Genomic DNA, 13,747 nt, shown 5'->3' on the forward strand with positions numbered 1-13,747 from the left:
TCACACACTTCCACCACACACTCCCCTGGCTGACCTAAAGAGGTCAGTATCCACAGTAATACATCTCGTTGCTACTATGTACCCTTGCTAGTGTGTGGAGAATATGGTATTTCTGTAGTTTTCCTCCTCAAAACTCATAAAACTGAGATAAACATTTATTAATAAGTCTCTCAGTTGGGTCGGACTCTTTGCCACGCCATGGACTGTAGCCTGCCAGGCTCCTCTGTCCATGGAATTCTCCAGGCAAGAATACTGGAGTGGGTTGCCATTTCCTTCTCCAGGGGATTTTCCAGACCCAGAGATGGAACCTGGGTCTCCTGCATTGCAGGCAGATTCTTTACCATCTGAGCCACCAGGGAAGCCACTTTAAAAATTCAGATAAAGAGGTAAACTAGGGACTTCTCTTGTGGTCCAGTGGTTATGACTCTCCACTTCCACTGCCGAAGGCACAGGTTCAGTCCCTGGTGGGGGAACCCATAAGATCCCACAAGCCATGTGTGGTACAGAGAAACAAAGAGGCAACCTACAAAATACCTGATCAATACTCCTCATAGTCATCACAAACAGGGCAACTCTGAGAAACTAACAGCCAAGAGGAGCCTAATAAAATATGGAAACCAAATGTAATATGGTATCATGGATGGGATCCTAAAATAGAAAAAAATTAGGTAAAAACTAAGGAAATCTGAGTGAATGATAGGCTTTAGTTAGTGTTATCAATGCTGGTTCATTAATGGTGGTAAACACACAGTACTAATGTTAAGATAATAACAGTAGAAACTGGATGGGGAGTACAAGACAACTGTGTACTATCTTCTCAATTTTTCTGTAAGTCTAAAACTTTTAAAAAATAATTTATACACCTACACCCCTCAACACACAAACACACTTCATTTTCTACCAGGTCCCAAATTCTCAGCATTCAGAACTTGCAAGATTGGTTTTGAACAAAGGCCAGAGAACAGGGCAACTAATTCCAGAGGATCACTTACTTTTTTCTTTTTCAATCCCCCACCAGGGATTGAACCCAGATCTGGCAGTAAAAGCAATGAGTGCTAACCACTGGACCTCCAGAGAATTCCCACCACTGACTGTTAAAATATGTAAATGCAGTGTACAGTAATAAAACTGGTTGTCCATAAACACATGAAACCTTATCATCCAAATGAATTCCGTTACTTCCAGGTACTCAAGAAGCTTTTAGCCTTGTTTTAATAATATGAACACTGCTCAAAACACTTTGAGAATCATCTTCAGAGTCTATAGCACACACTTCAATGAATATTCATTATCTGCAGGTGGATCTGATTTATGCAAATAGCCAAAAAAACTCAGGCCAACGCTGATGAGTAAATGGGGCAGGAAATCTGGATCGCAAATGTGTTTCAGAATTTTTTTGGATTTTAAAATGTAATATGGTGCATATGCAATAAATAAGACAGCAATCTCAGTGGGGTCTGGGACAGTACCTCATAAACAAATGAATGTTTCTGCAATGAGAGATGAATATTCACATTGGTATAAATGAAAGTGGCATAAATGAAACTATAAATAACCTTATGTATTAATAAGCTATTTCACTCTCCTCTTTCACTTTCAAGAGGCTCCTTAGTTCCTCTTTGATTTCTGCCATAAGGGTGGTATCATCAGCTTATCTGAGGTTATTGATATTTCTCCCTGTAATCTTGATTCCAGCTTGTGCTTCATTCAGTCCAGCATTTCACATGCTGTACTCCGCATGTAAATTAAATAAGCAAGATGACAATATACAGCCTTGATAAGCTAGGAGGTCCACCACAAAGTAAGTTCAAGTCAGATTAGGTTTCGTAGTCAAAAGAGATATGAAAATTTTTGGTTTTCATAACTTTTTTTCATAACTTTCTTAACTTAGGAAAAAGACTGCAGATGGTGACTATCTGATGATGATGCTCCATTCTGTCCACTCAGTCACCCAAGCTAGAAGCCTGAGAGTTACTCTAAACTCTTCTCTTCCCCTAACCCTTTAGCCAATCATCAAGTTCTATTCATATTACCCGATGATCTTTTTTAAAGTTTTTTTTGAAAAATAATAACCTATTTATTTTTGACTTTTCACTATGCTGGGTCTTCATTGCTGTGTGGACTTTTCTCTAGTTGCAGTGAACAGGAGATACGCTCTAGTTGCTGTGTGTAGGCTTCTTGCAGTGGCTTCTCTTGTAAAGCACGGCCTCTAGGGCATGGGGGCTTCAGTAGTTGTGGCTCCTGGGCTCTTCAACACAGGCTCAATAGTTGCAGCACAAGGTTAGTTGCCCTGCAGCACGTGGATCAGTGATAGAACCCATGGCTCCTGCATTGGCAGGTGGATTCTTTACCTCTGCGCCACTAGGGAAGCCCTGATGACTATCTTTTAAATCTGTCCTTTCCTCTCCATCTCCAGCATCAGTGATTTAGTCTAGCACCTTGCCATCTCTCTCAGAGCACTTTTGTTTCCTTCAAGTTGGCCTCTCTGCACTTTTAACTTCCATAAAACCTTTTCTCCATAACACTCCTAAATATAGATCTGACCATGTCACTCCCATGTTACAGTCTTTATGGTTCCATGGCGTCTCCTGTGATACTTTATGGCCCATGGTCCTAATATCACCTAAATACGGATGTATAGAAACAAATTTTGGGACTTCCTGGTGGTCTAGTGGTTAAGAATCCACCTTGCAATACAGGGGATGCAGGTTTGATGCCTAGTTGAGGAACTAAGATCCTACATGCCACAGAGCAGCTTAGCCCATAAGCCACAACTAGACAGTTCATGCCCCAGAATGAAAGATCCCCTATGATGCAATGAAGATCCCAAGTGCTGCAACCAAGACCCAACACAGCCAAATAAATAAAAACACAAACAAGGCCATCCTCTGTGCTCACAGAGCACCTCATATGCTTATCACTTAAATAAAAGAAACAAATTTTAACTACAACAGTGCCATTCAAAGTTTGTTGTTATTTTTGTTGTTCAGTCGCTCAGTCGTATCCGACTCTTTGTGACCCCCATGAACTGCAGCACGCCAGGCTTCCCTGTCCTTCACCATGTCCTGGAGCTTGTTCAAATTCATGACCATTGAGTTGGTGATGCCATCCAACCATCTTGTCCGAAGTTTGTTACCACTCTGCAATGAACCAATTTCAGAAATGAAGTGTAGGCATTTAGAAACTTCTATAGCAATTTAACAGCAAAATTTTATATTTATTGAATCTAATAAAATGGGGATTTTTTTTTAAAAATTCATTGTTAGTGTTTTTTATAGAGCAGTGCACTCTACAATGATTGTAAATTGCTTTAAAAATTGGTTCTGGGCTTACCGGGTGGCTTAGGAGTCAAGAATCCACCTGCCAATGCAGGAGCCATGGGTTTGACGCCTGGTCTGGGAAGATCCCACATGCCGTGGAGCAGCAAGCTGGTGCACCACAACTACTGAACCTGCGCTCCAGAGCCTGTACTCCGAAACAAGAGAAGCCACTGCAATGAGAAGCCCAAGCACCGCAACTTAAGAGTAGTCTCTGCTCTTCACAACTAGAGAAAAGCGAATGCAGCAATGAAGACCCAGCACAAAATATATAGATAAATAATTTTTTAAAAACTTGTCCTTTACTATAGGTTGAGAAGCTCTGGTCTAGAATATCCTAAATGAAATGGCCTTGTACACCACCCAGGGCTCCTTTTTAATCTCACCAGCAACCCCCATCCAGCAATAATGAACAATTTCTAATTTCGCCAATGTATCATTCTGTTTCATACTTCCATGTAAATTTAAATTCTGTTTTCTATGACTTGATTCTCCCTTCTTCCTGGAAATCTATTTATACTTCAAAATTCTAGGCTGCATCATCACCTCCTTTGGATGCCTGTCTCAACCAGCCCCTCACAACCCCAAGCAGAAGATACCACTTGCCCCATGCCTCTATCACTGTTTGTAGCCCTATTATTGCACTATATTGTAATTGTTTATGTGTCTACCTCCCCTGTTACCTATGTGGCTCCTTAAACACAGAAATCAGGTTTGTCTTTGAGGGTGAAGCATCTCTGTTGAGACGACTAAACTGAAGGACAACACTTCAACTACAATTCTAACATATTTTTCTGTTACCAGCAAGGACTTCAGACTTTACCTTTAGCACCTGGGTATGAATTAATTTACCAAAATAGCAAACATTAGAAGGCCAAGGAGCCAGACTTGTGAGACTCACTGGCAACTTTAAAAAGGAAGGAGACATGGAAAACAATTGTCACCACTTGAACAATTCTGCCCAGGTTCAGCCCCCTCTGGGTCAATTGCCCTTTTCAAAGCTGTTCAGGCCTAGATATAGCATCACCAACTCACTCATTTCAGAGGACCCACCAGATCACATCAGAAGTCCTAGGCTAGAGGTGGAAACAATCAACTATAATTGAAACATTTACAAATAGCCTTGAGGGGCTGGGGGCGGTCACTGAGGGATGGGAGGAATTAATTCTGCCTAGAGGAGTTGCAGGAAGGACAGGGACCAGGAAGGTGACATTTGTGCTGCATTTGCCCTGCTGAAAACTTGGGGGACAGTTGTTGGTGACCAGGGCAATCTGCTAGATGCAAATCTACTCGTGCCTAATAATGACAATCCTTCTGGTTAGCAATTTCCTCACTCCTCTTCCACCCACTTTCTAATCTTTTCCTCTGTTCTTGGAAAATTGCGACAGAGGATAGTTTCCCTTCCTGGAAGAGATCAGTGTAGCATTAAACTAATCCTTGATTAAATGGGACCCGCTGCTCAGCTCTGTGTCCCTCTGAGAACACCGCCCTGAAAGGAGGGGGGAAGCAGGTGAGCCCAGTAGAGAAGCGGGCTTGAGCCACCCTGGGGAAAACAGGGCTCAAGAAGAAAAGTGAAAGTGAAGTCCCTCAGTCGTGTCCGACTCGTTGCGATCCCATGGACTGTAGCCTGCCAGGCTCCTCCGTCCATGGGATTTTCCAGGCAAGAATACTGGAGTGGGTTGCCATTTCCTTCTCCAGGAGATCTTCTCGACCCAGGGATTGAACCCAGGTCTCCTGCATTGTAGGCAGACGTTTTACCGTCTGAGCCACCAGGGAAGTCCTATATCAAAGAGAAAAGGAGAAGAAATTAATTTTTTTTTAATTTGATGCACCTCTTTGTCAATCATCCCTCACCTGTCTCTTGTCTTTGTTGTTTTTCCGTAGTTTCTCTTAATCTTGGTCTCTTTGTTTCTCTCTCCATTTGCTAAGGGCTGGAAATTCCTTGTTCTCAACGGAAGGGAGGAGGAGGGGAGTTGGAGGTGGTAGGAGTGGGAGGGAAGCGAAGAACAGACATCTCAGCAGCTCCGGCTGCGGGGGAGTCTGGGCCTCTGGCGGGGCTTGACAAGTCAATGGTTTTTAAAATGTACATATTTTTAAATCCACGCAGAGGGGCTCACAAACCTAGAGACACAGACACACAAGTAGATGTAAAGAAACGTATAGATACACAACCTCGGGGTACAGAAGTACAAACTGGGAATAACGTCTTAAATTTGCTTCTGAGTATTTCACAATTTACAGTTTTCATATACACTCTCACTTGAACCTCACGACAACCCTGAGAAACAAAGATACAAACACTCGGGAGTTTCACTCTCAAACACACGTTCGCACCCAAACAGATTTCTTCTGACCCCGAGGGGCATGGGCTGGCCCAGTGTGCGGGGTTTTTCTCCCCTCTTCCCTCTCTGGCCTAGTACCGGCCCTAGGATCAGGTCCCTTCCGCGTTCTCTTTCCTGGGCCGGGACCCAAGGCCGAGCGCCCAGTCGGTTACCGCCCCCTTGCTTCACGCCCTATTCCACCCTCTTCCCCCGCTGGCCCGCGACTCCCCCCGGATCCCCGGGCTCGGCACCGGCCCAAGGGGGACCGGGTGGGAGGGAGGGGGGCGCCTTGAGCAGAGGCTGCGTGGGCGGAGGATGTGCGTCACGGGGAGCGTGGGCAGAGGGAGGGAGGAGGCACGTGGAAACCCGGGGCCAGCCGCTGGCAGCCCAGGCTCTAAAATAACCGGAGAGGGGAATGGGGGAGGGGCGCCCACACACCTAAGGGGGGTCGGGGATGACCCCGGAGGGACCTCGTGTCGCCGCGCCCTCCAGTTGCCGGACGGAGGACTCAGCTCGTTCCTATCACTCCCCACCCCCGTGTTTGTAGCTTTATAGAATGGAGAAGAGAATCTTGGCTACCGAAATTCCCCCCGGTGATGCGATGCACCCCCACCCCTCCTCTCCGGCCCTCCACTAACGGCCCAAAGGTCCCCTCGCCAGGCCGGAATGTAGAACCAGCCCTGGCCCAGGCCACCCACTCCAGGCCGCCCCGGGCCACTCAGAAGTGCAGAAAGGTGGGCGGGGCCGAGGTTTTGGACTAGGGGGAATCTTGCTTCTGGCCAGCCAGCTCGCTTCCCGCCGCCTCCCCCCACCCTCCTGCATTTCCTCGGGGCCCAGAGCCGCAGGGCCGGGCGCTCAGAGCCCCCGCCTGTCCGCCCTCCCAGCCGTGGGCGGGAGTGTAATGGGAACCAGATGGAGCTGGGAGAAACAAAGGGGGTAGGGAGTGGGTTTCGGAGAGGGGTAGGCTCCTCGAAGGAACTCCTCCCTCCTACTCCTCGGTAGGGAGCCACGTTGGACACACTCGGCCTGGTGCCCATCTAACTCTGGACTCTTGCAGACCAAGTGCCCTAACAGACGTCCCTAGAAAGGGTATCCTCCCTCTGCCAGGGCTACCACAACAGTTTCCCAGGAACAGGTCCCCATCCTCAGCAAATAGGGTGCGACGAGTAGAGGAAGGCGGGGTACCCCTCCCATGCCTGCCTGACCTAAGCGCTAACAAAACCCGTCGCGACTGTAATCGACGCGCATCTAAGTGGTAGCTTCTAACAAGCCCCGCCCATTCCTGTTTCCCAAACTTGGACGTGGACTTCAGGCCGGGATGGAAGGGCGCCTGGGTTTCCGAGAACTGCCTCTTCAAACAGCTCCTTTAGGGGCTGGGAAAGAGCGTTTGGAGATGGAAGAGACTCCTGCGGAGCCCCACGCTCACAGACCTGCCTTAAGCGCATTCTCTATGGGAGTCAGACGCACGAAAGGAGACGCGCATCCCGAGTCTCCAACAACTTTTTCCGGCTCACTCCTAACGTTCACAAGTACAGCACCGCGAGGTTCGAGTGTGGGCAGCAGGCGTCCGCATAGCTGTTTAGACCCGTGTGCCCGTCCTTTGCGCTGCTCGGTGTCTTTGTGTACCTGTGCGTGGTTGTGAAACTCCGCTCTCCTCTCGGAGGGGAAGGGGGAGTGGGAGTAAGAATGTCGCCGGCTGGGCGCTCACGTGGGTACGTGGGCGCGGAGAAGGCCGGCTGTGCATCCGGCGTGGGCGGCACGGAGCGACCTCGCCCCGCCCGCTGGATCCCCAAGCCCGCCTTCCACAGCCCGGCCTCGGTCACCTCAGTCTCCAACTCGGCGCCCCGGGCTGAGTCCCCGCCCCCGCCTCCATCTCCACACTCCTCCCCTCCCCCCAACATCTCCGCCTCTCTCCGTCTCTCCGCCGCGGCGTCTCCCCGGCCCGGCGGAGAGGCCCGGGCGCCCGCCCCCCGCCCACGGCCTCCGCCCCCGGGCTCGGCCCACGCCCTCCGCCCGCCCGGCAGCCAGCGCTGCGCCGGGCCTCGCTCCCCGTGCGTCCTGCGGGGGCGGAGGCGCGGAGAGGCGGCAAGCGCAGCCGGGGAGGGGTGGGGGGGCAGAGGCACAGACAGAGGCGCGGAGGCTCGGAGAGAGGAGACGTGGAGGGAGGGACGGAGCCCGGACAGCGGCGGACACGGCCTCGCGCGCGGGGAAGAGCGCAGCGCGCACCAGGCGCTGAGTGCCGGGCACTGAGAAGGGCACCCCGGGTGGTATCCAGCCGTCCATGCACAGAGCTGCCTCCCCCACAGCCGAGCAGCCGCCGGGCGGAGGGGACAGCGCCCGCCGGACCCCGCAGCCCAGACTCAAGTTAGTGGGCAAAGGGAAGCGGCGGGGAGTGGAGATGGGTGGAGCTGGACTTGGGAGAGGGGTCCGGAGGGCGGAGGTCGAGGAGAGGACGAGGGGAAGCGGGACGGGGGTGGGGGGTGGAGACTGACGGAAAGGGGGTGCGTCTTCGAATTAGGGGGCCCTGGGAGCAGACAGAGATCTGATGCAACTGGAAAGACTAGAGAAAGAATAGTACCTAATTCTCCATCGCTGTTTATTTTGGGGGCATGACCTGGCATGTGAGCCCCCTGCAAAGAATGTGGGGGCTCCCAGGCGGCAGGGGAAGCCTTGGGGCTCTAGCTGACAATAGTGCCGGCGGAGGGCCGCTCAGCTGGCTCAGCGCGTCATTGGTACCGAGCGCGCGGCTCCGGGATCCGGGATAAGCCGGCGCCTTTGAACCAAGAGAGCATCAGAGGAGCTTTGCAGAAGCGGGGCAAGCCTTAGGCGTCTGTTCATTTCTGTAGCTTTATTTACAGAGTGGGGAGGGGAGTTTCGATGTGCAACCCCTCCCTCAAGAGGCCTTGAATCGCTCCCCCACAACACTTGAAGATGTGGGTGGAAAAATGAAGGAGAGAAGGGTAGGCGGGAGGCCCCCCCGGAGGTTTTCGCCCACAGACGCTACCACTGTGGGAGTGTGTGGGGGCGGACCGGGCCCCAGAGCAGAACAATTGAGGCACCCCTCCTCTCCCCGGTGCCTGAGCTGAAGGGATGGCTCTACCTATGGAGCAGGTGGGAAGGTCACTGCTGGGAGAGGGACCAACTGAGGGCCCCTGGGCAGTCTGGAAGGTAGGGGAGGTCCTGGGGAGAGAGAGCAAGAAGGTGCAAAGAATGCCTAAGCCGTGGGAAAAGCTGAGCAGGGGTGGGAAAAGGGAGCAGAGGATGGATGGTCTGCCTGGCTCACAGTGAGAAAGGGCAGGGGAAGGGGCCACACCTCTCCTGCTCAGCCACATGAGCAGGATGCCACCAGGGAATAAAGCTGGCCAGCAGTGGTCCTAGTTTCCCCTGTAGGGAGGACAAGGGTCCTATGTTCACCTCAGCGTGGACATTAACTTTGTATTGTTAAGACTGCTAGGTGTGTAGGGTGGAAGGTGAGGATGGTGTTCTGGAAGAGACATTGGTCCAGCTAATCCAGGGGTGTACTGACTGGCCTCATACTCATGGTCTCCTTGCCCGAGATCACAAAAGTAAAAGCTGAGGATGGGGGAGCTTGGAGCCTTTGACTCCCACAAAGACCAGTCTGGCTTATGGTACTTCTAGCCAGTCTGGGATAGCACTGAGCAGTGGCTGGTTCGCCTAGTCTGTGCTCAAGTCTCAGCAGAGAGAGCATTCAAAAGAGGGGAAGAGAAGCAGGCAGGAAAGAGAAGACAATTGTGAGGGTGGGTTGGTACCCAGCAGGGAACTTGCACTGACTGCCCCCCCCAACCTTGTGCGCCTCCTTCCCAGGCCCAGTTCCCGAGCCATGGCCCTGCCTCGGACCCTGGGGGAGCTGCAGCTGTACCGGGTCCTGCAGCGCGCCAACCTTCTTTCCTACTACGAGACCTTCATCCAGCAGGGAGGGGACGACGTGCAGCAGCTGTGCGAGGCGGGGGAGGAGGAGTTCCTGGAGATCATGGCGCTCGTGGGCATGGCCACTAAGCCCCTCCACGTCCGACGCCTGCAGAAGGCACTGAGAGAGTGGGCCACCAACCCAGGGCTTTTCAGCCAGCCCGTGCCTGCAGTGCCTGTCTCCAGCATCCCACTCTTCAAGATCTCTGAGACGGCGGGGACCCGGAAAGGGAGCATGAGCAATGGGCATGGCAGCCCGGGGGAAAAGGCGGGCAGTGCCCGCAGTTTTAGCCCCAAGAGCCCCCTTGAACTTGGAGAGAAGCTGTCACCATTGCCTGGGGGACCTGGGGCGGGGGACCCCCGGATCTGGCCAGGCCGGAGCACTCCAGAGTCCGATGTCGGGGCAGGAGGAGAAGAGGAGGCTGGCTCACCCCCATTTTCCCCACCAGCAGGGGGAGGCGGCCCTGAGGGGACTGGGGCTGGGGGGCTGGCAGCAGCTGGGACTGGGGGTGGTCCGGATCGACTGGAGCCAGAGATGGTGCGCATGGTGGTGGAGAGCGTGGAGAGGATCTTCCGAAGCTTCCCAAGAGGGGATGCTGGGGAGGTGACATCCCTGCTGAAGCTGAACAAGAAGCTGGCACGGAGCGTGGGCCACATCTTTGAGATGGACGATAATGACAGCCAGAAGGAAGAGGAGATCCGCAAATACAGCATCATCTATGGCCGCTTTGACTCCAAGCGGCGGGAGGGCAAGCAGCTCAGCCTGCACGAGGTGAGGACCCCAGCCTGCCAGGATTGCCTGGGACATCTAGAGCTTGACCTGCTTACCTCTGAGAATCCTCACATTTGGCAAGTCTGTTTCATTGCCCCATAACCAGGACCCCAAGTCCTGATCCCCTCCTCCACCAACCCCAGCTGCTGCTGTGCCTCCCTGCTCAACTGAGGGGGATGCAGACACACAGGCAAAAGCCCAACTGTCCAGTTCCATGCCACCCAGGACCCCACAGGATTGGAGGAGGCCCCTGGCATTCATAGGAAGCTCTGGGTGCTGCCCTCTGTCTTCCTCCCCCAGGAAACTCCTGGTAGTGTCAGAAACCCAACCAAGCATCTGATGGATGGTCTCATTTGTCTGATGGAGAAGGGGAGGGAGGAGGTCTGGGCAAGGTAGTGGGTGAGTCAGGATTCTGACTGCTCTGGTGGTCCTCTTCACAGCTGACCATCAACGAGGCTGCTGCCCAGTTCTGCATGAGGGACAACACCCTCTTACTGCGGAGGGTGGAACTCTTCTCCCTGTCCCGCCAAGTGGCCCGAGAGAGCACCTACCTGTCCTCCTTGAAGGGTTCCAGGTGAGACCCCCTTCTCTAGGTTCTTCCTCGATCAGATTTCTGTGCCTAGGAGCTGGGTCACATCCTGCTTTCCCGTTCAGGTGCCTCTCATCCTGCTTCCAACCTGCCTTGCTTTGACCAAGTCCACATGTGTGAGGTCCGGCCCCTTTTCCACTTGTCTGAGGTCTGGCCCCCCTCCCATCCATCTCAGACCCCCTCGCCCCCTGCAGGAATGGCACCTAAGCTGGATACACCTGCTTAGCTAGACTCTTTCCAGATTCTGGAAACAATGCATTTTAGATTCTGTGTCTGCCACGTGTCTCTCCCCAGCCTCACTGTCCTTGTTCCTCTCAATCTTTGCAGGCTCCACCCTGAAGAACTGGGAGGCCCCCCACTGAAGAAACTGAAACAAGAGGTGGGTTTTCCAGGGCAAATATCAGGGGTTAGGGCAGCCGTCCCCAGCCCACTCCCTTCCCAGTCCTCATTTCCTTATTTGGGGCATCCACAGGTTGGGGAACAAAGTCACTCTGAAATCCAGCAGCCTCCTCCCGGCCCTGAATCCTATGCTCCCCCATTCCGCCCCAGCCTGGAGGAGGACAGCGCCAGTCTGTCTGGGGAGAGCCTGGATGGGCACTTGCAGGGTGAGTATGCATCACAGCCCTTCTTACTGTGGGGGTAGAGGGCACGGGAGGAGGGCACCAGGAGGCAACTGCCTGGAGTGGGGTTGGGAGGCCTGGCCGGATAGGGGCCAGTGGACCTGGGCCTATGGGCCTGGCTGTGTGGTTGAGGGTGGGGGTTCTGTTGCTGTGGCCCCTTACCTGACCCGTGCCCATGCCCGCAGCTGTGGGGTCATGTCCAAGGCTGACGCCGCCCCCTGCTGACCTGCCTCTGGCATTGCCAGCCCACGGGCTGTGGAGCCGCCACATCCTGCAGCAGACACTGATGGATGAGGGGCTGCGGCTAGCCCGCCTCGTCTCCCATGACCGCGTGGGCCGCCTCAGCCCCTGTGTGCCTGCGAAGCCGCCTCTCGCAGGTGAGGCAGCCAGCAGTGCTGTCCCCAAGCACCCCACTGCCCAGGTCCTACACAGCAATCCTGGTGTCCTGGGGCCAGCTGGGAGGAGGAGGGCAGGATGGTGGGGCTCCAGCCAGCCAGGCCTTTAGTTGCGGAGGAGGGACCCTGCAGGGCTATTCCCAGTAGTGAGAGTCCAACCCCTAATCTGTGAGGGGGGAACTAGGGGAGCAGGGAGACAGAATGGGGGACAAAGGGGAGCAGGAAGAGGAGAGCCACCAAGAATGGAAGCTTGGCTGGAAGTTGTGCCAATGCAAGAGGGTGGAGCAGGCGAGGAGCTGGAGTCGGGTTGCCAGCTTGGAATTGGAAAAGCCCAAAGGAGAAGGGGGATGCTTTGTGTGTGGATGGGGAGGGGGGCAGGCAAGTAGGCCGGCAGAGAGGGCCGGGCATCGGCTGGGCTGAGAGTGACGCAGCAGACAAAGCCACCAACCCTAGCTTGGTATTTTTAAACTGTGCGTGGGTGGGAAGTGGGGGTGGGGACTGAAAGAGGGGGGCTCTTCTTGGAGGAGGAGCTGGGAGGCCGACTTCCTGTGTTCCCCCTGTTTGGGCTTCTAAGAAACTTGGGGGGCCCGGCAAGGTGGGTGGGGCCTGGGAGGAGGCCAGGGAAGAGTGGGGGTGGCAGAGCCTGGGAAGGGGGGGAGGGGGAGAGGTCAGAGCCAAGCCGCCCCCACAGCTCCGACAGAACCAGAAATTCCAGCAGAATGGAGGCGGGAGAGACAGAGAAGGAGAGACACACACACAGAGAAACATAGAGCTATACACAGCCAGAAAGAGTAGGGGGCGCACACGCTTGGGTATGGAACCCCTGCCCCACCCCGGACAGGAAGTGGGCTGGAGTCAGTAAACCAAGCTTATCCTCGCAGCCTTCTCTGCCCCTGCCTCTGTGTTCAGCCACCTCTATGTGCAACATCCACCCCACAGCCACCTGACCTGGCCCTTCTCCCTGCAGAGTTCGAGGAGGGGCTTCTGGACCGATGCCCGGCCCCAGGACCGCATCCTGCGCTGGTGGAAGGTCGGAGGAACAGCGTGAAAGTGGAGGCTGAGGCCAGCCGGCAGTGAGGGGCGGACTGGCGTCCTCAGACCCCAGGCTTCTGGCTCATACAGACCCCTCTACTCTCACCCTGGCTTCTAGTCACGACCCTGGATCCTTCCCCTGCCCTTCTCCTCCCTCCCCCACTGCCCCATGGGCATAGGACTATGGGGCTTCAAGCAATAACGAGCAGGGGCCTGGCCAGAGGACACAGGGAGGGAGCATGGCGCCCCCTCCCCCTTGCCTAGAGCAAGGAGGCGAGAACTCTGCCCCCCAGGGCACTTGGGGTCCCCCTTCCCCTACACAGCACACTCCCATTCTCTCTAGTTTGAACCAGTGACATGAGCAGTTGGACTCAGTTTGGACATGGGGGAAAGGGGGACTTCTCTGGGAGGGTCCAGCAGCTAAAAATAGAAACATTTTCCCCCAGATCTGGGGGCCTCGGAACACTGGACATGCTCCTCCCCCTCTACCCCCCCATTTTTGTGCTTCTAGTTTGTTTTTTTAATTTAACAAGTGCTGCAGTTTGCCCCCTGACCCCCATCTCCCCCCCCAAGTCCTCAGCGTTCTCTCCTTCTTGCCCTCTGTAGGGGGTGTGGGGTCCCCTTCACCGGCCCCCTCGGGAGGCCTGGGTGGACTCAGGGTCTCCCTCAGCTGGGGGCTGGGCCGCAGCACCTGTCTGAGCAGTTAGAGCGTCTTTCTTTTCAGATCGTGTACAGTAGATTATTTATTTTGTTATTTTGAAATAAAATTTATTT

The 13,747-nt window shown here is 54.0% G+C and overlaps 1 protein-coding gene across 1 annotated transcript; it reads left to right on the plus strand.

Annotated features, from left to right (window-relative positions):
* Positions 1-7,536: 7,536 nt before the first annotated feature.
* Positions 7,537-13,745, plus strand: NAB2 (NGFI-A binding protein 2). The gene is made up of 7 exons (XM_055578314.1): positions 7,537-8,002; positions 9,464-10,337; positions 10,778-10,911; positions 11,254-11,305; positions 11,399-11,531; positions 11,732-11,923; positions 12,909-13,745. The coding sequence occupies exons 1-7, from the start codon at positions 7,920-7,922 to the stop codon at positions 13,016-13,018; spliced, it is 1,578 nt and encodes a 525-aa protein (XP_055434289.1). The 5' UTR covers positions 7,537-7,919; the 3' UTR covers positions 13,019-13,745.
* Positions 13,746-13,747: the final 2 nt, after the last annotated feature.

This window comes from Bubalus kerabau, chromosome 1 (genome assembly GCF_029407905.1).
Source record: "Bubalus kerabau isolate K-KA32 ecotype Philippines breed swamp buffalo chromosome 1, PCC_UOA_SB_1v2, whole genome shotgun sequence".
Lineage (NCBI taxonomy): Eukaryota > Metazoa > Chordata > Mammalia > Artiodactyla > Bovidae > Bubalus > Bubalus kerabau.

Coding starts and splice junctions, on each gene's coding strand:
- NAB2 (XM_055578314.1), top strand. CDS start 7,920: ATGCACAGAGCTGCCTCCCCCACAGCCGAGCAGCCGCCGGGCGGAGGG. Junction 11,306..11,398: donor TGAAGAAACTGAAACAAGAG/GTGGGTTTTCCA, acceptor GGGCATCCACAG/GTTGGGGAACAAAGTCACTC. Junction 11,532..11,731: donor CCTGGATGGGCACTTGCAGG/GTGAGTATGCAT, acceptor CCATGCCCGCAG/CTGTGGGGTCATGTCCAAGG.